The 24979-nt window shown below is 43.6% G+C and overlaps 1 protein-coding gene across 3 annotated transcripts in view; it reads right to left on the bottom strand.

Moving 5' to 3' along the window:
* LOC140458014 (protein kinase C-binding protein NELL2-like) overlaps nt 1-24979 on the bottom strand; it is a 375163-nt gene that overhangs the window by 162709 nt on the left and 187475 nt on the right. For all 3 annotated transcript variants that reach the window (XM_072551970.1, XM_072551972.1, XM_072551971.1), the window contains one exon: nt 4074-4196. In XM_072551970.1, the coding sequence (XP_072408071.1) occupies nt 4074-4196 (123 nt within the window). The remainder of the gene's footprint in view (nt 1-4073; nt 4197-24979) is intronic.

Genomic DNA, 24979 nt, shown 5'->3' with positions numbered 1-24979 from the left:
TCGCTTTCCCAGCTACCTTTCCCCCAGCCCCAGCCCCTCCCATTTATCTCTCAGCTGCCGTCCACAAGCCTCATTCCTGATGAAGGGCTTATGCCCGAAATGTCAATACTCCTGATCCTCAATGCTGCCTGACCTGCTGTGCTTTTCCAGCACCACCCTCTCGATTCTGATTTCCAGCATCTGCAGTCCTCATTTTCTCCTAATGAAAGACTCACCCAGATTGTTCCTACTTCCTTCATAAGCTGCCTGACTTGCAGTAAATTTCTGTATTTTCTGTATTTGCTTTTGATAGAATAAGCTGACGTTGAAATGTCAGTATATTTTGACCCTTTTAAAGCTTTTGATTTTGTTTCAAGGTAATGTTTTTCATTCATTCATGGGGTGAGGATGTCACTGGCTGATCCAGCTTTTGTTGTTCATCCCTAGTTGCCCTTTGAGAGGGTGGTGGTGAGCTCCCTCCTTGAACCATGGTAGTTCAACTGCTGTAATTAGGGTGGCAAGGTGGGACACTGATTACCGCTGCTGCCTCACAGTGCCAAGGACCACGGTTCAATTCCAACCTCGGGTGACTGTCTGTATGGAGTTTGCACATTCTCCCCTTGTCTGCATGGGTTTCCACTGGGTGCTTTGGTTTCCTCCCACAGTCCAAAGATGTGCGGGTTAGGTGGACTGGGCATGGGAAATGCAGGGACATGGGGGCGGATCTAGGTGGGATGCCTTTTGGAGGGTCAGTGTGAACTCAATGGGCTGAATGGACTGCTTCCTCACTGTAGAGATTCAAGATTCAAAATGCCCTTAGGCAGGAGGTTCCATTCTACTCCATGAGAGCACAGATGATCTGATAATCCTCAACCCTACTTTTGTGTCTTTTCCCCAGAGCCTTTGACTCAGCCTTGGATTTACTTCATGACCCAGCATCAGCAGCCTTCTGCAGCAATGAATTTCACATTCACTACTGTCTGAGAGAGGCAATTGTAAATAATGTGATTGTCACAAGCCAAAAACAATCTGGGGTCCAAACTCTGTCACATCATTCACTTTTGAGGACAATGAACACTCTGGTACTCAGATGATAAGATTATTTTTACATACTCCAAAAAGTCTCTTTATACAAGCGAGGCGAAACTGAGGACTGCAGATGCTGGAGATCAGAGTTGAGAGTGTGGTGCTGGAAAAGCACAGCAGGTCAGGCAGCATCCGAGGAGCAGGCAACTGATGAAGGGTCTTTGCTCAAAATATCGATTCTCTTGCTCCTCGGATGCTGCCTGACATGCTGTGCTTTTCCAGCATCACACTCTTGACTCTTAATACAAGCTGTTTAGTTTGCCCTGATCATTGCTTCATGAAGGAACTAAACTTTTTGGGAGGTTGGAGTTGAGAGTGAAATTGGTCAATGCTAAAACTGGAAGCTGATCTTCTTTGCTCCTCACTTCTTTAAAATAATTGCACAGAAGCCGGTATCCTGTCACTAAGTCACCCTTTATTTGCTTGTGCACAGTACACTGGCTCTGGCCAGACAGCTCAGTGTTGAGAGTGTAGTGCTGGAAAAGCACAGTAGGTCAGGCAGCAGCTGAGGAGCAGGAGAATCAATGTTTCAGGCAAAAGCCCTTCATCAGGATTCCTGATTCTCCTGCTCCTCCGATGCTGCCTGACCTACTGTGCTTTTCCAGTGCCACACTCTCGGCTCTAATTTCCAGCATCTGCAGTCCTCACTTTCGTCCACACAGCTCAGAGTCAGTCCCTGAACTGAGGAGATTCTAATAAATCCCCTGTTTATATCGGTCAGCCAGGGCTTTCCTGATTGGCCCAGGTTAATAACCCCAATCAGGGACCTCGTAGTTGGTTCCAACCTGATTCCAACCACTACATTCTTAAGACAATTACTCAAACTCCTATTGGAGACTTGTTTACTGGCTTTTCCACCCTGGTTTGAAAATACAAATTTTGGTCACATTTCTAAGTCATAGAGTCGTAGAGATGTACAGCATGAAAACAGACCCTTCAGTCCAAATCGTTCATGCCGACCAGATATCCCAACCCAATCAAGTCCCACCGGCCAGCACCTGGATCATATCCCTCCAAACTCTTCCTATTCATGTACTCATCCAGATGCCTTTTACATGTTGTAATTGTACCAGCCTCCACCACTTCCTCTGGCAGCTCATTCCACACATGTACCACCCTCTGCATGAAAAAAGTTGTCCCTTATGTCTCTTTTATATCTTTTCCCTCTCACCCTAAACCTATGTTAGTTGCAGGTGGATAGGATAGTGAAGAAGGCATTTGGTATGTTTTCCTTTATTGGTCAGAGTATTGAGTACAGGAGTTGGGAGGTCATGTTCCAGCTGTACAGGACGTTGGTTAGGCCACTTTCGGAATATTGCGTGCAATTCTGGTCTCCTTCCTATTGGAAGGGTGTTGTGAAACTTGAAAGGGTCCAGAAAAGATTTACAAGAATGTTGCCAGGGTTGGAGGATTTGAGCTGTAGGGAGAGGCTGAACAGGCTGGGGCTGTTTTCCCTGGAGCGTCAGAGGTTGAGGGGTGACCTTATAGAGGTTTATAAAATCATGAGGGACATGGAGCGGGTAAATAAACAAGGTAAGTCAATGAAACATAAAACTTGACACAGCAAAAATGTAACTGCCGATTCATTTCTGCTGCTCCCATGGGCCAACGTCACCCTCTTTGACTTTGTAGCCAAATGCATGGAGCATTGTTGCGGCAACATGGCAATGTCCCTACCTCAATGTCCCTACATTCAGGTCTCATCTGCCCCAGAGGTGTGAAATGACAAAACAGGCTGCTGCAGAAATATCTGTTTCCAATATCACCAGGCATTCCCAGGGTCTGTTAAATTCAACAAAGCCATTTCTCTTGACCCACTCAGTTGTCCCAGGTATAAGACAATACCAAGGTTATCTCCACTCCAATGGCTATTTCTGGAAGCATGGTTGTATCTATTGGCCCTGGTTAATTTTGATCAAAGGGAGACTTTGGGATGGAAGGATTTCACTGAAATATTTACAGGACTACAGAATTATTCTGTTTTATTTTAGAAATCTGCACTTTCAATGACATTACATTGAGATTCATTTGGCTGATGCAGCAGCTATACATATAACATATTGATCATTGAGTATATTTAAGACAGAAATAGATAGGTTCTCAATTGTCAAGGGCGTCAAAGGTTATGGGGAGAAAGTGGGTGAATTGGGTTGAGAATCTTATCAGCCATGATTGAATGGCGAAGCAGACTTGATGGGCCGAATGGGTTTTTTCTGCTCCTATGTCTTGTGGTCTTATGGTGTAATACAGTCAGTTTCTGTATAATGCAATGGCTGTGTTGTTGTATAACCCCGCGTTACAGAAAAATCATGCTCTACAAACAGCGCTTAAAGTGTTGGTGACTTAATCGTGTTGCAACCAACACATGTTTTAAAAGTTCGCACTTTAGAAATAGCGTCCCCAATTTGTCAATTGTGTTACTGGGTGAATTCGCGCATTATGGCCAAATGACCTGTAAGCTTAACTGACTGCTCCATAAACACCGTGAGAAATTTTAACTGGCCTGTTCAGTTGAAATGGCAAGCTTCAATTCAGATTTCAACAAGCCACAGAACAAAGAATTGCAGAAGCAATCAGAAACAAAATCAGAAATTGCTGGAAAGACTCAGCAGGTCTGGCAAAATCTGTGGAGAGAAAGCAGAGTTAACGTTTCAGGTCTTGTTCAGTGGACTCGAAATGTTCATCCACTTTCTTTCCATCTGCTGAGTCTTTCCAACAATTTAAGATTTTGTGTCAGATTTTAATAAGGTTTATTCGCTGGTGGAGGTATTCGTGAGTTACTGGAAATTAGAACTCTCAACATCAGTCTGATATTGATTACATTTTCATTTGTACCCCAAGATAAGCCTCTGACAGGTCATCTGCCAATGTGGAGAAAGACTAGCTCCATTTAAGGAACACAGTAAACATTGCGCCATGGTGCTTAGAAAGAAAGTTTTATTAAGGCCTCACGACCGACAGTGTTAAGGTTTCAAGAATAGATTGCTGATATATATTGGCAGTTTTACCTTTACAGTGGGTACCATTACCAGTATATCCTGGTTTACAAATGCAGTTGTGACCTCCAACAGTGTTAAAGCACAGAGCATTCTCATCACAGCTGTGTTGATTTGTGCTACATTCATCATGATCTAAGAGAAAGAGAAGGAAATTGTCATGTGCATTATAATAAACGCAGTTATAAGCAAATTGCATTTCCCAAATTCACATAACTTATGAATTTTTATTTTTTGAAATAATTCCCTTTTATTGTAGCCTCTCAGAAACATGGTGAAGCATTTCAAATGCAAGGAGTCAAGTTTGAATAACAATTGAAAGAACTGCAGATGCTGTAAATGAGACACAAAAACAGTAATTGCTGGAAAAGCTCAGCAGATCTGGCAGCATCTGTGGAATTCTGAGGAAGGGTTACTCGACCTGAAACGTTAACTCTGATCTCTCTCCACAGATGCTGCCAGACCTGCAGAGCTTTACCAACAATTTCTATTTTTGTTTCAATTTTGAATTGTCCTCATTTACCATGTATTTCTCAAGACAACTAAAAATACCCATTCCTTACTTTGCTCCAAGATTTTCAATTTACATTCTAAAAAAAACCCATGACTCATGCTGCAGCTGTACAAAACGCTGGTGCGGCCGCACTTGGAGTATTGCGTACAGTTCTGTTCACCGCATAATAGGAAGGATGTGGAAGCTTGGGAAGGTGTTCAGACGAGATTTACTCGGATGTTGCCTGGTATGGAGGGAAGGTATTATGAGGAAAGGCCAAGGGACTTGAAGCTGTCTTTGTTAGAGAGAAGGTTGAGAGGTGACTTAGTTACAACATATAAGATAATCAGAGGGTTAGATAGGGTGGATGATGATAGCCTTTTTCCTTGGATGGTGATGGCTAGCACGAGGGGACAGAGCTTTAAACTGAGGGGTGATAGATATGGGACAGATGTCAGAGGTAGCTTCTTTACTCAGAGAGTAGTGGGGACATGGAATGCACTGCCTGCAACAGTTGTAGAGTTACCGACGTTAAAGTCATTTAAATGGGCATTGGATAGACATATGGATGAAGATGGAATAGTTTAGCTTAGATGGACTTCAGAATGGATTCACAGACCAGCGCAACACTGAGGGCTGAAGGACCTCTTCTGCACTGTAATGTTCTATGTTCTATGTTCAATGGTCTTCCATGGGCTTATTAATATTTAAAAGGTTAAAAACAATGACTGCAGATGCTGAAAACCAAATACTGGATTAGTGGTGCTGGAAGAGCACAGCAGTTCAGGCAGCATCCAACGAGCAGCGAAATCGACGTTTCGGGCAAAAGCCCTTCATCAGGAATAAAGGCAGTGAGCCTGAGGCATGGAGAGATAAGCTAGAGGAGGGTGGGGGTGGGGAGAGAGTAGCATAGAGTACAATGAGTGAGTGGGGGAGGAGATGAAGGTGATAGGTCAAGGAGGAGAGGGTGGAGTGGATAGGTGGAAAAGAAGATAGGCAGGTCAGACAAGTCAAGGAGACAGTAACTGAGCTGGAAGTTTGAAACTAGGATGAGGTGGGGGAAGGGGAAATGAGGAAGCTGTTGAAGTCCACATTGATGCCCTGGGGTTGAAGTATTCCGAGGCGGAAGATGAGGCGTTCTTCCTCCAGGCGTCTGGTGGTGAGGGAGCGGCGGTGAAGGAGGCCCAGGACCTCCATGCCCTCGGCAGAATGGGAGGGGGAGTTGAAATGTTGGGCCACGGGGCGGTTTGGTTGATTGGTGCGGGTGTCTCGGAGATGTTCCCTAAAGCGCTCTGCTAGGAGGCGCCCAGGCTCCCCAATTAGAGGAGACCACATCGGGAGCAACGGATACAACAAATGATATTGGTGGATGTTCGGGTGAAACTTTGATAGATGTTTATCTTTCGTAATTACACTGGCACCACTCCCCACCTCTCCCTCCGCTACATTGATGACTGCATTGGCACCACCCCGCGAGGAGGTTGAGCAATTCATCAACTTCACCAACACATTCCACCCTGACCTTAAATTTACCTGGACTATCTCTGACACCTCGCTCCCCTTCCTGGACCTCTCCATCTCCATTAGTGACGACCGACTTGACACTGACATTTTTTACAAACCCACCGACTCTCATAGCTACCTGGATTACACCTCTTCCCACCCTCTCTCTTGCAAAAATGCCATCCCGTATTCCCAATTTCTCCGCCTCCGCTGTATCTGCTCCCAGGAGGACCAGTTCCACCATCGGACACACCAGATGGCCTCCTTCTTTAGAGACCGCAATTTCCCTTCCCACGTGGTTAAAGATGCCCTCCAACGCATCTCGTCCACATCCCGCACCTCCACCCTCAGACCCCACCCATCCAACCGTAACAAGGACAGAACGCCCCTGGTGCTCACCTTCCACCCTACAAACCTTCGCATCAACCAAATCATCCACCCGACATTTCCGCCACCTCCAAAAAGACCACACCACCAGGGATATATTTCCCTCCCCACCCCTTTCCGCCTTCCACAAAGACCGTTCCCTCCGTGACTATCTGGTCAGGTCCACACCCCCCTACGACCCACCGTCCCATTCTGGCACTTTCCCCTGCCACCGCAGGAACTGTAAAACCTGTGCCCACACCTCCTCCCTCACCTCTATCCAAGGCCCTAAAGGAGCCTTCCACATCCATCAAAGTTTCACCTGCACATCCACCTATATCATTTATTGTATCCGTTGCTCCCGATGTGGTCTCCTCTACATTGGGGAGACTGGGCGCCTCCTAGCAGAGCGCTTTGGGAACATCTCCGAGACACCCACACCAAACAACCAATCCGCCCCGTGCCCAACATTTCAACTCCCCCTCCCATTCTGCCGAGGACATGGAGGTCCTGGGCCTCCTTCACCGCCGCTCCCTCACCACCAGACGCCTGGAGGAAGAATGCCTCATCTTCTGCCTCGGAACACTTCAACCCCAGGGCATCAATGTGGACTTCAACAGCTTCCTCATTTCCCCTTCCCCCACCTCATCCTAGTTTCAAACTTCCAGCTCAGTTACTGTCTCCTTGACTTGTCCGACCTGCCTATCTTCTTTTCCACCTATCCACTCCACCCTCTCCTCCTTGACCTATCACCTTCATCTCCTCCCCCACTCACTCATTGTACTCTATGCTACTCTCTCCCCACCCCCCACCCTCCTCTAGCTTATCTCTCCATGCCTCAGGCTCACTGCCTTTATTCCTGATGAAGGGCTTTTGCCCGAAACGTCGATTTCGCTGCTCGTTGGATGCTGCCTGAACTGCTGTGCTCTTCCAGCACCACTAATCCAGTTATTAATATTTAACTGTTGTCTTGGCCTGTCCATTTTAAGATCACTCTGCATGGACTCCATGTAATTCACGGTTAGTGTCTTGAGTGTGCAAAACTATAGGAACATAGGGAACAGACCAGGAGTAGGTCCTTTGGGTCTGCCCTGCCATCAACACGAGCATGGTTGATCATCCAATTCAGTATCCAATTCCCATCCTCTCCCCATACCTGTTGCCTGGTCTCGATGGCATTGGCTATGAGGAAAGGTTAAAAAGAATTGATTGGTTTCACTGGAAAAATGGAGAGGAGACCTAATAGAGGTATACAAAATTATGAGAGGCATAGATGGGTTGGATAGTCAGAGGCTTTTTCCCAGGGTTGAAGGTTCAATTACAAGGGGACACGGGTTCAAGGTGAGAGGGGGAAAGTTTAAGGGAGATGTGCGAGGAAGGTTTATCACACAGAGAGTGGTAGGAGCCTGGAATACACTGCCTGAAGAGGTGGTGGAAGTGCGCAGATTGGAGACATTTAAGAGGCATCTGGATGGTTACATGAATAAGGAGGGAATAGAGGGATATGGACCAAATAAGGGCAGAAGGTTTATTTTTTAGTTTCGTTAGGGCACAGGCTTGGAGGGGCAAAGGGTCTGATCCTATGCTGTATTTCTCTTTTGTTCTTTTGTCTACCTTTTGATTCCTTTAGCCCTAGGAACTATTTCTACCTCCCTTTTGCATTCAGAAGATAAAAGCTGTTTGTACTTGGCCGATTGTATTTAATGTTTCCCTTCTGAACTGTGACAGAATGCAGGCAGTGCAGAAGTCAATGGGGTCTGTGTAGCACTGACTTCGAGGGTGCTAAGAGAGAATATAACTAGAGAGAGGTGAAGTGTGTAGCCTGGCGGCTGATCAGTGACTGCGGTGAGAGAATGTGGCTGTATGTATGAAGTGGCTCCATGCCTTGGGTGATGTGCTTTTGTGGCAACAGTGCCATTATGTAGTCAGTGAGGGACAATAGTGGATTGCCAAAGCTGGCCTCTCCAGGCGCACAGTCACCTTTTAAAGATGGCATGGGCACAAAGGATCCAGTCTTTGACTGTTTATCCAGTGAATGACATGTTGTCATAAGGGTGTCTGATAAAATGGCATGGAGATGCCATAAATACAGAGAAGCCACTTAAAGTGGTAAGATACAGTGATAGAATTCTTCAACAAACCCGCCAAAAAACATGATGCAAATTCGACTTATCCAAAAGAACATAACTTCAGTTCTACATTTTTATTTGGAAAATAAACTTGCAAAAATGGAAATTTGGACACTGCTGCGTTTCAGGGAAGATATCTTTTTTTAACAACTCCAAGGTCAAAAGGGGCGACATGGCGACTCAGTGGTTAGCACTACTGCCTCACAGTGCCAGGGACCCAGGTTCAATCCCAGCTTTGGGTGACTGTCTGCATTGAGTTTGCACATTCTCCCCGTGTCTGCGTAGGTTGCCTCCAGGTGTTCCAGCTTCCTCCCACAGTCCAAAGATGTGCAGGTTAGGTGAATTGGCCATGCTAAATTGCCCATAGTGTTCAGGGATGTGTAGGTTAGGTGCATTAGTCAGGGGTAAATGTAGAGCAATAGGGTAACGGAATGGGTCTGGGTGGGTTGCTCTTCAGAGGGTTGGTGAGGACTTGTTGGGCCAAAGGGACTGTTTCCACAGTGTTGGGAACATATGGAGAAGCTCGTTTTGATAAGCAGGCTCCAGGTGTTTTTGGGTTCAAAAATGCTTAGCAACAGCTTTTGGCTGTTTAAGTTGCAGTTTGACAAGGGGCTGCTATACTTGAATCTCTAAGAAACCAGACAGTGAAAGCCAGTCTCGCTCTGTCTCCCTCATCCATTGGAAGAAAGAGAAAACAACACTGAAAGACATTGAAAAGAAGAATTCGAGTTCAAGCAAAGACCTAGGACCAACTGGCCGACTCCTGATCTTCTGCAGTCAACAACATGGTACCATTCCCAAAAACCCAAAAGGACTGGATGAAAGTCACTTCATTCAACTCTTGTGGCTTGGAATCAGGATCCACAGAATGTAATCCTTTTTTGTCTATGTGATCCATTCCTGTAGTTTCTGTCTTAATGTTCTATTTGTGAGCAAACATGTGTGCACATATTTGGATATCAAGAGAATGTAGTCTAAGTCTGCATATTAGCAATTAGTGATTCATTTTGCTACTTGTTAAAGGATAAGATCTGTTTCCTTATTTACAGCAGGATCTTCATCAGATGGCCAATGGGCTGAGAAGTGGCAAATGGAGATTAATTTAGATAAATGCGAGGTTCTGCATTTTGGGAAAGCAAATCTTTGCAGGACTTATCACTTAATGGCAAGGTCCTAGGGAGTGTTGCTGAACAAAGAGGCCTTGGAGTGCAGGTTCATAGCTCCTTGAAAGTAGAGTTGCAGATAGATAGGATAGTGAAGGCAGCATTTGGTATGCTTTCCTTTATTGGTCAGAGCATTGAGTACAGGAGTTGGGAGGTTATTTGGTGGCTGTACAGGACAATGGTTAGGCCACTGTTGGAATATTGTGTGCAATTCTGGTCTCCTTCCTATTGGAAGGATGTTGCGAAACTTGAAAGGGTTCAGAAAAGATTTACAAGGCTGTTGCCAGAGTTGGAGGATTTGAGCTATAGGGAGAGGGTGAACAGGCTGGGGCTGTTTTCCCTGGAGCATTGGAGGCTGAGGGGTGACCTTATAGAGGTTTATAAAATCATGAGGGGCATGGATAGGATAAATAGACAATGTCTTTTCCCTGGGGTGGGGGAGTCCAGAGCTAGAGAGTATAGGTTTAGGGTGAGAGAGGAAAGATGTAAAAGAGACCTAAGGGGCAACTTTTTCACGCAGAGTGTGGTACGTGCATGGAATGAGCTGCCAGAGGATGTGGTGGAGGCTGATACAATTGCAACATTTAAATGGCATCTGGATGGGTATATGGATAGGAAGGGTTTGGAGGGATAGGGGCCAGGCGCTGACAGGTGGGACTAGATTGGGTTGGGATATCTGGTCGGCATGGACAGGTTGGACCGAAGGATCTGTTTCCATGCTGTACATCTCTATGACTTTATGACTCTATTGATAAAAGCTGATTGCTATAGTCAACAGTTAAAGTCCAGTAAATTAACCAAATTAGTGGCTCAATTGGTCATTTATAATTTGTGTGATTGCTCATGGAATACTGATACTTCATTATCAGGACACCCTTCCAACGATACGCACAGCTCTATAAGGAAATACTAAGAGTAAGGGATGAAAATGTCAGTTGAAGAGGGAAAAAGGAGTATCTTAAATGAGGAGAGAAACATGGTGAGGTGGAGAGGTGTAAGGATGGAGTCTTAGAGCATGGGACTGACGCAGATGAAGGCAGCACTGCCAAAGTTAGAATGGGTAAAACTGGGGATCCTCAAGAAACTATAATTGCAGGAGTGTAGAGACCGTAAGGTTGTTGGGTTGAGTTTGTTATGGACAAGGGAAAGAGTGAGTTCAATCAGAGCTGCCAGACATCAGGGGAAAAAAAAAAGTGTGCTGTTTAAGGCCAAAAACATATTCCAATTAATGAACTTGAAGCTTTGTATTTGAATGCAGCTGGTCGACCAATCAATTAAATTTTCATTCTCAGGCTTTATTCCAGCTGCCCACCTTCAGTTGCAGCTTCCTATACTCCCAGATATCTGTTGTTAACCAATAAAAGTTGAGGGATGAACAGCACAAAGAGTTCTGAATCTACCATGGGATTATAAAATGCAGTGCACCAAATCCTGGCAAATGGTGGAGTGTGTTTGATTTTGCATGACTAATCTCTGCTTCCTACTCCTGTTTTTAACCTAAAAAGAACAAAAACAAAAAAACAGTCTATAGGGTTATCTATTGGAAGATGCTTTCTTTTTAAAAAGCAGGAAAATAAGTGATCTGCAGGAGGGTTGAGAGTTACAAGCAAAATCAGACAGGCAGAGTCATCAGGAGTTTACAGACATCAGTTCTGGATGGTGGAAATCATTCAGTTTCTGTGAAGATATTAAGACATATTTTGATCTTGGGTGAGGCCAGAAAGCTCTTTTTTCAAAAAGAACTCCAGAATCTAAGTTATTTACTGAAATAATGAAGTTGCAAGATTTAATGATTTAAAACAAAATGACTTGTTTCTATGTAAGAGTCAAACCAAGAAAACACTAAATCACTGTGCAACCAACTACAGAGGAAGCTTGATTATCCAACTGTCGATTATCTGAATTTTGGATTATCCGGCAAGATCACAAGGTCCCAATGTTTGTCCGGTATTCGATTAACTGAATGAAATACTCCCCACCCATGGTCTTCGGATAATCGATGCTGAAAATGGGAATCAACATAAACTAAACATGAATTAGCCAGAGACTAGGTTGAGGTCTTGGTAATATTGTTAATGTCCTTATGTTAGTAATTCAGAGCTCCTGCATTAATGCTTTGAGGTTGTGGGTTCAAGCTCCACCATAGTAGATAGTGAAATTTGTATTTGATTCTAAAGGTGACCAGGTAACCATTGTTGGAAAAATCCATCTGGTTCACTAATGTCCTTATAGGAAGGAAGACTGCTATCCTTATCTTTGTGTGACTCCAAATCCACAGCAATATGGTTTATTCTTAACGACCCTCTGGGCATTTAGAAATGGGTAATAAATGCTGGCAAACCCATGAACAAATTCAAAGCTTTATATTGCAGATATAACTAAGAGCTGATTTTACACATTAGCTCAGCAATCCATTCAGCGTGTGTGATATCAATCTCAGTCACAAAGTCCTTCAGAATCTCACTCCTCTTCTAGGCTTTGGCTGACAGCAGCATATTGCCAACTTGACTTCCATGAGCACAGTCTTCAACAGGTTTGCAGAACTTCCTCAATTCTGCTTACAGATCACATAAATTCCACAAGGTTTAGTTTCAAGTAATAGAAAGTGTCTAGTAACTGTCTGCTTACCGATTCTCAGTTTCAGTATCTAGCCTGCATGGACAGCTCTGTTGAGACCATCAATCTGAGCCCTGATGGGTCTGTATACTTTTATCTGGTTTCAACCCATTTCAGTCTTAGAAGTTTTGGTTTTCAGTCTTAGTAACTGGAAAGGGTCAGTTTTTCCCTTACTATTTCCCCCTTTACAGAGAAACATAGAAAATAAGAGTAGGATGAGACAATTCGACCTTTCAAGCATACTCCGCCATTCATCACAATCATGGCTGATCCTCCAACTCAACAGCCTAATCCTGCTTTCTCCCCATAACCTTTGATCCCATTTGCCCCAAGTGCTATATCTAGCCAGCTCTTGAATACATTCAATGTTTTAGCATCAACTCCTTCCTGTGGTAATGAATTCCACAGGCTCATCACTCTTTGGGTGAAGAAATTACTCCTCATCTCCGTCCTAAATGGTCCACCCTGAATCCTCAAACTGTGACCCCTGATTCTGGTACCCCCATCATCAGGAACATCCCCCCTGCATCTACCCTGTCTACTCCTGTTAGAATTTTCTTCAAAATCACAGATTCTGTTCTGGGTCTAAGTGTTCTAAAAAAGATTTTCATATAAAACAAAACTCAAAAGCTTGTCTTTTACTGAGTGATTTTGTATGGTCCCTTTAAGGATTATTGGTTTGGTCGCTCAATGCCACCCAGGTCATATGGGGCTGGCATGGATGGTGTAGGTCGCACACACCCATACTTACACCGAGAATTGGTGTCCTACAACATGGGGACACCATCTGATAAGTCAGCATGTTTATGGCAGGAATGCTGACACACTTGAATCAAATGTGCTAATGGATGTCCAAGAGTCCCTAGATTTAGAAATCTAGAATCCTAGATTTTCCTCTCTAGTCTGATACAAGAGAAAAATGAATCATGTATATTTTCATATTCTTGAAACTCCCTATTTTTCTGTCTCATTCAATGTAATGTTTTAGTATATTGTTCTCTACTTCCTTTCATTTCCAGTATTTCACTTCAAAGATTTTCTTTCCAAATCCTTTCACAATTTCCTTGATTCAGCGTACTGAACTGTCACCTCTATGTTTTGTGTTTTTTGTAGTTATTTGATTCTAGTCATCTTGGTTTCTTCAACCCAACTTCTTCTTGACATATAATTTTGATTGGAAACTCATTGCAACAGCTCCCACTGGATACAGAAGGTGTTGTGTCTTCCAAGAATTAAATGCACTGACAAACAATGTGAGTGACAACTGCAGCATGTTACATGAAGTTCTCCGAAGTCAACCTGCCTTATATCACTTGATATCATTAAAATACTGTCTCAACTAGGAAAGAGTTCTCTTTACAATCCACAAATACTTTGCAAACATTACAGCTGGTGTTCTAGTTTTAAAATGCAGTTACATTTACATTTCAGGATTTGAAAATGTTTCACCGTGGGATTTGAATGATTTGATTTGATTTATTATTGTCCTATGCATCTAGGTTCTGTGAAAAGTTCTGTTTTGCATGCAGTATAGGCACATCATATCATACAGAGTGTATTAGGGTAATAGAACAGAGTGAGGAATACAATGTTATGGCCGCAGAGAATGTGCATAAAGAGCGAGATCAACATTAAATTTAAAATTTGAGAGGTCCATTCAGAAGTTTAATACCAGTGGGGAAGAACCATTAACACATGCAAAGTCCTGAATCTGTTGGCACGTGTGTTTAAGCTTTTGTATCTTCTGCCTGACGGAAGAGGTTGGAAGAGATTATAACAGGGGTGGGAGGGGCTTTTGATCACACTGGCTGCCTTCCCAAGACAGTAGGAATTGTTGATGGAGTCAATGGATGGGAGGTTGGCTTGCATGATGGACTGGGCTGTGTTCACAACTTTCTGTAGTTTCTTACAGTCCTGGGTAGAGCAGTTGCCATGGCAAGCCATGATGCATCCAGATAGAATGCTTTCTATGGTGCATCTATAGACGGCTTAATTTTCTTTACATTCGACAATGGAGTTAACCAAGTTAGTAAAACCATTCCTGCCTCATGTTGTTTGGAGATTTAGGCCCTAAAGTTGGTTCACCCAAGCCTTTTATTATTAATTATTTGATTATTCATTCACAGGATGAGGGTGTCGCTTGGCTAGAGCAGCATTTAAATCAACCACATTGCCATCAATCTGGAGTCACATGTAGGCCAGACCAGGTAAAGATGACAGGTTCCTTCCCTAAAGGGTGTGAGTGATACAGATGGGTTTTTACCTCACAATCGACAATGGATTCATGGACATCAGTTGGATTGATTAAATCCAAATTCCACCACCTGCAGCAGTGCAATTCGAGCTTATGTCCCCGGAACATGACCTGGGTATCTGGATGAACAGCACAGCCATAATGCCAGTAGGCCATCACCTCCATCATACCAAAAACAATAGGCTCAATGCACACCAGTGTTCTTGTTGCTCTCTCCATGTGCACAGAAGCTTGTAATTACTATTTTAAAAACTTCACCTGTTCAGGTGTTTCCGGCATTGGTCCCTCAAGACTACTTTTTGTGCCATCTGTAATTTTCTAAATGCAGCTGTCCTTATGCTGCAAAAACTGAATTTTGCAAAAGGATCCTCAAACAGATTTAAGACACCCTCTTGCATTTACTCCCAATTGGGTACCAGACTCTAGATTCATCTTTTCCATGAGTCTCCTTGGCCTTAATGAGGGGAGCGATACATCTGTCATGTTGGATGTTTAGGTAACTATGCTGTACCAGAGAAATAGATCCAGTATCCCTTGGCCTTACTTGATTAAATCATGAAATAAAATTAAAATATTTGTAAGGCAGAAGTACATAGATTCTTGACTACCGAGGGAATGAAAAATTATTGGGGATATGAAGGAATAGAGAATAAAAACTTAAAGAACTGTGGATACTGTAAATCAGAAACAAAAATAGATATTGTTGGAAAAGCTCAGCAGGTCTGGGAGCATCTGTGGAGAGAAATCAAAGTTAACATTTTGGGTGCAGTGACCCTTCCTCAGAACTACGAGGTCTAAGGAAGGGTTGCTCAAGTGAAATGTTAACTCTGATTTTTTCCACAGATTTTGCCAGATCTGCTGAGCTTTTCCAACAATTTCTATTTGCATTAAAGGAATATAGAGTTGACGTTAAAATCAGGTCAGCCGTGATCTAATTGAATGACAAAGCAGGCTTGAAAGAACAAGTGGCCTACTTTTGTTCCTTGTGGCGTGTTTGTATATAAAAACATAGAATATAGGAGCAGGAGTAGGCTATTTGGCCCTTTGAGCCAGCTCTGCCAGTCCCCTGTGCCCATTTTGGTCTAAGAACAATGTCTAACTTCTTCTTGAATATAACCCAGATAGTGAGGGGTTAATTCTTGGAACAAAATCCGAGCTTCCAGGCACTAAACTCTTCAGGTACATAATTGTTTTTAAGATTTCAGAAAGTTGTTTTGCAGCATGTACTTTTTCTCTCTCTTGAAGTGAGTGAGACCTCATGCAATTCTGAGAGCTCAAAGCTAACAGTGTGTGACAGCTCAAATGTCCTGCGTTAGTCACATTCAGTGGGCTGTGACAAGGTAAATGACACCAATTACCTGATATAATTACTACCTCTGACAGTATCTTTCCCCCCCAGTGATTGTTTGATGAGTTTTGCAATGCCTGCATTGTCAATTCCATCTTCATCCACAGCCCTCTATTGCTGTCAGCACTCCTCACACAGACATTGATTAACTGTTGCTGTTACAGCAGCCGACTCCCAATATCACAAACTGATCAGTCAATTCAGTTAGTTCCAGAAGAAACTAAATATTTACAGTGCTTTTTTGTTGATTTCTTAAAGCGACAGTTGCACATTGCTTTAGAAATGAGACAAAAATCAATTCACCAGCCTAAATGATTCCAAAATTCAAATATTGCTGAAAACCATTTGCAGGGACACGCGTCCCTTGAAAATAAGGTTTCTGCACATGTGCAGAAGGACAATTACGAAGTCTGCACCATCTGTGCACATTTGTATGTAATTGGATTTTGACTAAAATGTAAAAGAAAGCATTTCTTTTCAAGATCATTACCTCCGCTATTCTTCCATCTGCAGCATATGTTTGAACTTGATAACTACCTACATCTCAGGCAGGAACTCACTAAGTTAATGACAACTTTCTTCCCTTTACCAAAATTATCTATCAGAAATAGGTAGCGAATTATATAATCCAAGGCACAGGACATCTGTGAGATCTCTGAAATATGTCATGAGGGAATGCTATTAGATGTTGTGGATCGCACCACCACAGCTAGTTTCTTGGGTCATCCACTTGGAATGGTAGCTCTATTTAAACAAGTTAGAATATTAAGAACATAAGAACTAGGAACAGGATAAGACAGTTTGGCCCCTTGAGTATGCTCTGCCATTTGATTTCATCTTGGTCTAAACCCCACCTTCCTGCCCACTCTTCATCACCCTTCAAACCATTAGTAATAAGAATACAAGATCAAAGAGCAACAACAGAACTAAACATACTGAAATTGACAGCCTATATTACCATTCTAAAAAGAAGCAAACCATTCCAATGTGAAATATTTCAATGTGCATAACATATTAAGACTACAGTGCAATACAAGGTCAACACTAATAGAAGTACATCAGAAAGCCCTGGAATAATTAATCTCCATTCCAGCTTATTTTATTGAATACCACATCATTTCCACCAACAACACATGCATTACGGCCTCAAACTGAATGCAGTAATCTTATTGCCCTGCTTACACGGACACTCTGGCAGCTGCCATTTCTGATGGGTGGCAGGAATGGCTGCCTATTCCCAAAGGCAAGCCTTTTTTTAAATGGGATCCCAATTGGAATTTTCAGAGATACTAGCATGAGTTCACACTGTACAATCTCCATCCATGTGTCCAAACCATCTTTTGTTTTTAACTCATTCACAGGATAAGGGTGTCACCGACAGGGCCAGTATTTATTGCCCATCCCTAATTGCCCAGAGGCAGTTCAAGAGTCATCCACATTACTGTGGCTCTGGAGTTACATGTAATTCAAGCTAGGTAAGGATGGCAGTTTCCTTCCCGAAGGGATATTAGTGAACCAGATGTCATTTTCCCCCCTGACTACTGACAATGGATATATAGTCATCAGTAGATTCTCCATTCCAGCATATTTTATTGAATTCAACTTTCACCATCTGCCATGATGGGAGTTGAACGCAGATCCCCAGAACATCATCTAGGTTTCTGGATTAACAGCCAAGTGATAATACCACTAGGCCACTGCCTTCCCTCTAAATCAAGCCAGCTATTCCCTGAGGCATTGCTGCTCAGTCCTATAAGGAAGAAAGGAAGTTTACCCACTGTTATGGACCAGGTCAGGCCCCCTCAAAGTACTATAAGAATGTACCCTAGACCTTAATGTTTTCTTATTTTAAAGGTAGATGTAGTGTAGATATTCCAGGAGTGATGCAGCTGGTCAAACCACTTGGCTTAAAGCAAAACAGAATTTATTTAAACACTACAGTTGAAAGACGAACAAAAGAAAACAAAAAAAGAATTTAGAATAACTTCACCATTTGGAAACCCACCGACTCAAAATTGCAACTTAACGAAGGAGCTGTTCCAATTCCAACAACATCCCAAAAACACACCCCTTGGTAAATGATATATTCAAACTCAGGTTTTTACAGGCAGGAGAGATTGCAGAGAGAAGAGTCAAGCAAGAAGCATCTGTTGAAGCATGGAACCTTGTTTCGCAGTGACAGCTTCTCTGCTACCAGCAGTTTCTGAATGCCTGCTAAAGAAAACAAAACTAGAAAAAAACCTGAATTGAGAGAACTGGCCATTCCCCTACCATTGTTGAAAGTAGTCACTTCCAGACATATCGGCACCTCTGCCTTTACCACCCATCTTGGAAAAAAACCAAGGACAAAAGGGCAGCATCATCACATAATTGAGTAGCCCTCACATGGATATGGCCAGTCAATTACGGGGTTGGGACTACTGACTTTCCCCATTCACCTTGCCTTCCATCTTACCTACCTGAACGTGGAGTAAAGACAGAGATTCACTGGAATATTTTGTCGACCAGTGAAATTGAAATAAAGCCCAAGTTCAGAATGACCTGGATCATGTCACCCATTTGATGGAAGGAGGGCATTGGGGTGACCTCTCACAAAAGCATTTTATAAAAACAATTGCTTTTATAGCGCAGGAGTTAATGTATATGCACTAAGACCTGGGTGCTGCTAGAATGTTTGCAATCATTTTTCACTGCATAACTCACTCCCAGATGAATTTTGTGAGCTATTTTTCGATATTGTTCTCTTCTCTACTCTCAGCGCCAAAGGGCAGACAAGAACATTCCCAACACAGTCTTGAGCAGGAGAGAAGATGCATCACATCTCAATGTTCATTACATCTCTGCTGATCAAGAAAAATGGATGCCACACTTTGTAACAGGAAAGAAAAGAGAAAAGTAAATTATGTTGGATGGTTACTTATTTACAGGCCGAGTTTTTGTGACAATACCATAACAGGTGCACCCAATCTCCAGTTTCAATTGGCAATTAAAGTGCAGAGTGTCCAAAATGGCAACGCATTTCTGACAGCAACCGAGAATAGTGAAATATCCTACAGGACCATAGATAAAAACATTAATTGGAGAAATGTTGTATCACTGACACTACAAGCTGTTATTTTTAGCTGGTCCTGGCAGGGATATTTTATGCTCATCACAATCAAACAGGTTTTCACACCCCTAATCAGATGGAGGGATAAAAACTGTTTTCCAACTGAACTGTGAAAGTATCTGTAATAACTTCCAGGCAACTTCTAATTTCCCTGGAGTGTGTGGTATTATTAACTGAGCACTAGGCCATGAGCAACCCTGGGAGCAGAGCCAGTGAACCCTGCAGTTCCAATTTAACAGAACTGGATGATGAATAAATATTTGGCATAAATTGAGCATTCCATTGGAGTCTAGCTGATATGTTTGCTCTAGAAGACGCAAGGTAAATGCTACTTTTTTTTTAAGCTTCACCAGACTTAAAAATGTAGTTATTGAGTTGTTCTGCTTTATAGGCTACCACAGTCTACCTAAGCAGTGACGTCCATCCTCATTGTGGTAGTCTGAGCCTCTCTCTCTCTCTCTCCCGGCTGCTCAGGAAAGATATTTTTCAGTAGAGAGACCTGTTATGTGGGGCTTTGATTGCTCATGATTATTTTAGTTTTGACTTTAGCTCAGTGGGTACCATTCTTGCTTATAGATGGTGTTGGTTCAGTTCTTCTTTGGTAGACCTGAACATGAAATCTAAGCCAAGATTTCAGTCCAGTACCTAGGGAGTGCTGCACTGTCAGTTATGCCATGGTCAGATGAGATTATGACACCAAAGTCCTGTCTACCTTGTTCAGGTAAATACAGAAGTTTCCATGGTCCTATTTTGAGGAACAGCAGCAGAGCAGAATTATGGTTAATGTTGTTCCCTCAGCCAATATTACTGAAGGAGATCATTTTGTCAACATTACAGTCCCTCAAGTTAGAGCTTGCAGTGTACAAGGTGGCTCTTGTGTTTCCTACAGTGCAACAGTGATTACACATCAAAAGGACTTAATTAACCACAAAACAATTTGGGACATCCTGTGGTCATAAAACTGCTTCTATGCTATTTACATTTTATTTTCTTGTTGCTGGATGTTAGCAAAGAGACAGCAGAGATACGAAAGGCAGAACCTTGCCAGGCTGTGAATGCCGGGGGATGTGTAGAGAAGTGGTCTCCTTGACATCGAGACCATCACTCCACAACGTCCCCCATGGAGTGTTGCCCAAGCGGTTTGGTGAGATTCTCAATAGGCAGTAGTGAGTTCTGAATTGACAGTCTTTACTGCTTGTTAAATGCCTCATTAACAGCCCAACTAACCTTTATCAACTTCACAAAACAATCCAACCATCAAGAAAACTCAACACTGAAACCAGAACGGGTTCTGCAAAAGACATCCACGTTGGGCACTAGGTGCAGTGTCTCAGGGCATGCTTCCTAGGCACTGGCTATATGACTCCACATCCATGGTCATTGTTATCCAATCTCTACCAGCCTCCAAGAACCCTCATGGTACATCTCTGACACAGTTATTCCCCTTCAATGCTACATCTTGAGCTGCCCTAGTAACTCTCAGTGTAACGCTGCAGCAAGGACGCTTTGTGCTCAGGTATTCACTCCCAGCCCACGGACTGCACCAGGCTCAGTATCTCTGAGCTGTCACGGTGCTCACTCACTATGAACCTAACTGGATGCTCACAGCACCCCTGCCTTGCATTGCCTACCATTTGGACACGTTGTCCCTCAGCCAGCTCACAGTACTGTGGTCTTGCCTTGTTGTTCAGTGCAAACACAAAGCTTGCCTCAGTCAAGTCAAGTGGGATAGCCTGTAGTTGATGGGGGTGAGGGGAGGGATGGGGGTGAGGGGAGGGGTGGGGGGGGGGGGTGGGGGGTGAAATGGAGGTGGGTGGTGGCTTGCTCAAGGACAGCCTCGATAGCAGACCAGGTCTTGCTCAGCCTGGTCAGAGTCAGGATCCTCTGCACATAAGGGGTGAGAAACTGAAAGATGGGCTGTGCCCCGGCCATCAGAGGCAAAAAGTGTGGTGCTGGGAAAGCACAGCCGGTCAGGCAGTATCCAAAGAGCAGGAGAATCAATGTTTCAGGCATAAGCCCTTCATCAGGAATGTGGAGGGGTGGGGGTGGGTAGCCAAGGGAGATAGATGGGAGGAGGGTGTGAGGCTGGGGGGAAGGTAGCTGGGAATGCGATAGGTGGATAAACCATCATCCCCCACCTTCATCTGCCTATCGCACTCTCAACTACCTTCCCCCAGCCCTGCCTCCCCTCATTTATCTCTCAGCCCCCTTGGCCAGCCCCCCATTCTTAATGAAACGTTGATTCTCCTGCTCCTTGATGCTGCCTGACCGGCTGTGCTTTTCCAGCACCAGACCTTTTGACTCTGAATCTTCAACATCCGCAGTCCTCCCTTTTTCCTAGTGTCCCAGCCATCTTGACTCCTTCTTCCCAGGCAAGTAGGCACCACAGAGAGCATGCAACATTAGTGCCAATGCAGTTTGGGGTGTTTGAGAGTGACGAGGGAAGATGGTGCAGCCAATAGTAAGAGTGGGAGAGAATGAGCCTTGGCTGGAGGTAGGCGCAGTATCAGAGAGTGAGTATGAGATCTCAGGCAGAAATAGTGGCACTGACGGAGTGGTGAAGGACCCAGACCATCTTCCCTGAAGCTGCTTTGCCTTTCAAGGGAGTGCTGTAGATAAATGACAAGTGACACAGTTAGGCTAGTCGTCAGAAGTGCATTTCCATCCAACAGGTCTCACATTGGAGAGAAACAATGTCATCTGCATTTGGAAAGCACCCAGTAAAGCTGCTGCCACATTGGGCAACCAAAGCAATTATTCCATTCTCTTCAATAATGAGCTTCTAAACTCAAGTGTATCATCACGAAAAGATGGACAGTGCATCTCAGCCAGCACACCCTGACAGGGAGGTACAGAAAGATAAGCATAGTTGAATGCTTCTGAACATTTGATTACAGGATGAAACAGCTTGTGGACTGCATCTCTCTCCATTCTTGATTGAGATTACTTACTTACAGTGTGGAAACAGGCCCTTTGGCCCAACAAGTCCACACCGACCTGCCAAAGCGTAACCCACCCAGACCCATTCCCCTACATTTACCCCTTCACCTAACACTACGGGCAATTTAGCATGGTCAATTCACCTAACCTGCACATTTTTGGATTGTGGGAGGAAACCGGAGCACCCAGAGGAAACCCACGCAGACACGAGAGAATGTGCAAACTCCGCACAGTCAGTCGCCTGAGGTGGGAGTTGAACCCAGGTCTCTGGCACTGTGAGGCAGCAGTGCTAACCACTGTGCAACCATGCTGCCCACTTGCAAGAAAGCTCCGCTTATGTCAACCCATGAAACTGCCATCTGGAACAAAGATGGGACAAAGTATAGCATTCCTACATACAGCTGATGGCACATCAGCAACCAGTTCAGACTAGTTCTAAAGAAGTCACCTTTGACCCAGGACGTTGACTCCATTTCACAATCTACAGATTTGGTGATGCTGGTGTTGGACTGGGGCACACAAAGTTAAAAATCATACAACACCAGGTTATAGTCCAACAGGTTCATTTCGAAGCGCTAGCTTTCAGAGCACTGCTCCTTCATCAGGTGGACCTGATGACAGAGCAGAGCTCCGAAAGCTAGTGCTTCCAAATAAACCTGTTGGACTATAACCTGGTGTTGTGTGATTTTTAACAATCTACAGAAGCTGCCGAACATGCTGAGCTGGGCTTCTTTAGATCCCTAAACTGTGCACTCATCAAAATTCAAAGTTGCTCTTTTCAAACTGTTGTGACAAGAATAATTTTATAATTCCTACTACATGGTTTTTTTTGTAGTTTTGTTGCAGTTATTAGTAATTCAACATTTTGCTTAGTCCAAGGAACAAATCCCCGATGATGACTGTGATTGACTTTAATGGGACTCCCTGAATGACAACAGTTTCCCCTAAGCTGATGGAGGACTATTCCCTTAGGCTTTGACACACGGCCGTTTGGTTGATACACATGGGTGTGTTTGTCGTGTACATTGCTCGTGCATGCAAAAGATGTGAGATTAATGTCTGATGATGCCATACAACAACAGGTTGTGATCCCCCTGACTGATCATTGTTGGGAACCACAACAAGTGTCTGGCTTTGTGTCTGTGCTAAATAGCAAGACTAACCAAAGTGCTGTGAATCCCTCAGCTCTGCCTGAGGGAGTAAAGCACAGAAAGGCAAGATCAGGTCGGGATACTGTGAGCATTGAAGCACACAAAGTAAATAAGCTCGAAGAGTGTGAATGAGCAGTCCTGACAATCACAGTGTGCACAACATGTTATTGGACTGACACTCCAGTGAAAAGTGCAGTAACAAATTGCAGAACTGGACAGTAAATGGTTTGGAAATGTGCCATGAGGCTGTGGTGATGCTGGTACATGTCAGATACCAAGCTCTGCGCACCATGGCGTCACTGCCCACAGAGAGTGTCCTGGGATGTGGGTGACTACCATCTAAGAGGGAGATTTGGAGGAGTAAGCAGCAAGCCGGAGATGCCAGGTACTCGCTCTGACTTTTCCGTTGGGATTTGTCACCATCTAGTTTCTATTTGGGACTGAGAAACATAGAAACAGAGATCACAGGAGCAGCAGTAGGCCATTCAGCCCTTTGAGCCTGTTCAACATGATCATGGCTGATCATCCAACTTAGTGCTCTGTTCTCACTTTCTCCCCACATCCTTTGATCCCTTTAGAACTAAAAATAATATCTAACTCCTTCTTGAAAACATTCAATGTTTTGGATTTAAAGATTTTTTTGTGGCAGAAAATTCCACAGGCTCCTCACTCTCTGGCTGAAGACATTTCTCCTTATCTCAGTCCTAAATGGCTTACCCCATATCCTTAGACTGTGACCCCTGGCGCTGGACTCTCCGTTGATCAGAAACATCCTTCCTGTGTTGGCCCTATCTAGCCCTGTTAGGATTTAGAGGTTTCTGTCTATAGGTTTTTATACATTTTATAGAGAGAATGGGAAACACCATATAACTGAGGCAAGATTAACCAATAATGAGATCCTAATACACACAAATAGACCTCTCGTCAATCAATAGCAAGAACCTCATCTCATCGTTCAACATTTGGTTGGATATGAAATTTTAATCACAACATTGAGAAGATCCTAGCTGGCCATCTCACACATTTTCTCCAACTCTCTCACTGTTATCGAGGGGCTGGAAAGATCACACTCATTTTTTGCCTTTTAGTCCAGGAAATATCTCCTAAGTTTCTAGTTGTCCCCTTTTAAAAATCAAATTTAAATCCATGTTTGTAAAACTGTATGGAAATGTTAGCAAGAGACGTGCACTTGTTAAACATAACCCAAGTAATTGCAGACTTGGATTTCTAACTGGCAGTAGACAAATATAGATTCAACAACAGTGTGAAAATCTGGTAAGTGGTATGACCACTGGTGGCAGGTTTGCTGCTGATCTTTAGTTTCTTGCCCATCAGTAACAGTTACTGCCAGAGTCATTAAAAATAAATTAAATCAATAACTTACAAGATGATACAATTGGAAAACTTCCCATGTACAGGCTAAAGCACAATTAACAACATAAAAAACAACTGGTTGTATTTATTCTCACAGTTCAAAAATAACTATTTTAGAAAGCATGTATCTGTGGTTCAACCTCTTGTGAAATGGTATTTACACAGCAGAGAAAGAAAAGTCAGATTTAACTTTCAGACATAAAATACAGGAGAAAGTGAGGACTGCAGATGCTGGAGATCAGAGCCGAAAATGTATTGCTGGAAAAGCGCAGCAGGTCAGGCAGCATCCAAGGAACAGGAGAATCGACATTTCGGGCATAAACCCTTCTTCAGGAATGAGGAAAGTGTGTCCAGCAGGCTAAGATAAAAGGTAGGGAGGAGGGACTTGGGGGAGGGGCGTTGGAAATGCGATAGGTGGAAGGAGGTCAAGGTGAGGGTGATAGGCCGGAGTGGGGTGGGGGCGGAGAGGTCA

This window comes from Chiloscyllium punctatum, chromosome 32, assembly GCF_047496795.1.
Source record: "Chiloscyllium punctatum isolate Juve2018m chromosome 32, sChiPun1.3, whole genome shotgun sequence".
Taxonomy (NCBI): domain Eukaryota; kingdom Metazoa; phylum Chordata; class Chondrichthyes; order Orectolobiformes; family Hemiscylliidae; genus Chiloscyllium; species Chiloscyllium punctatum.
This window is presented reverse-complemented; position numbering and strand designations above follow the sequence as displayed.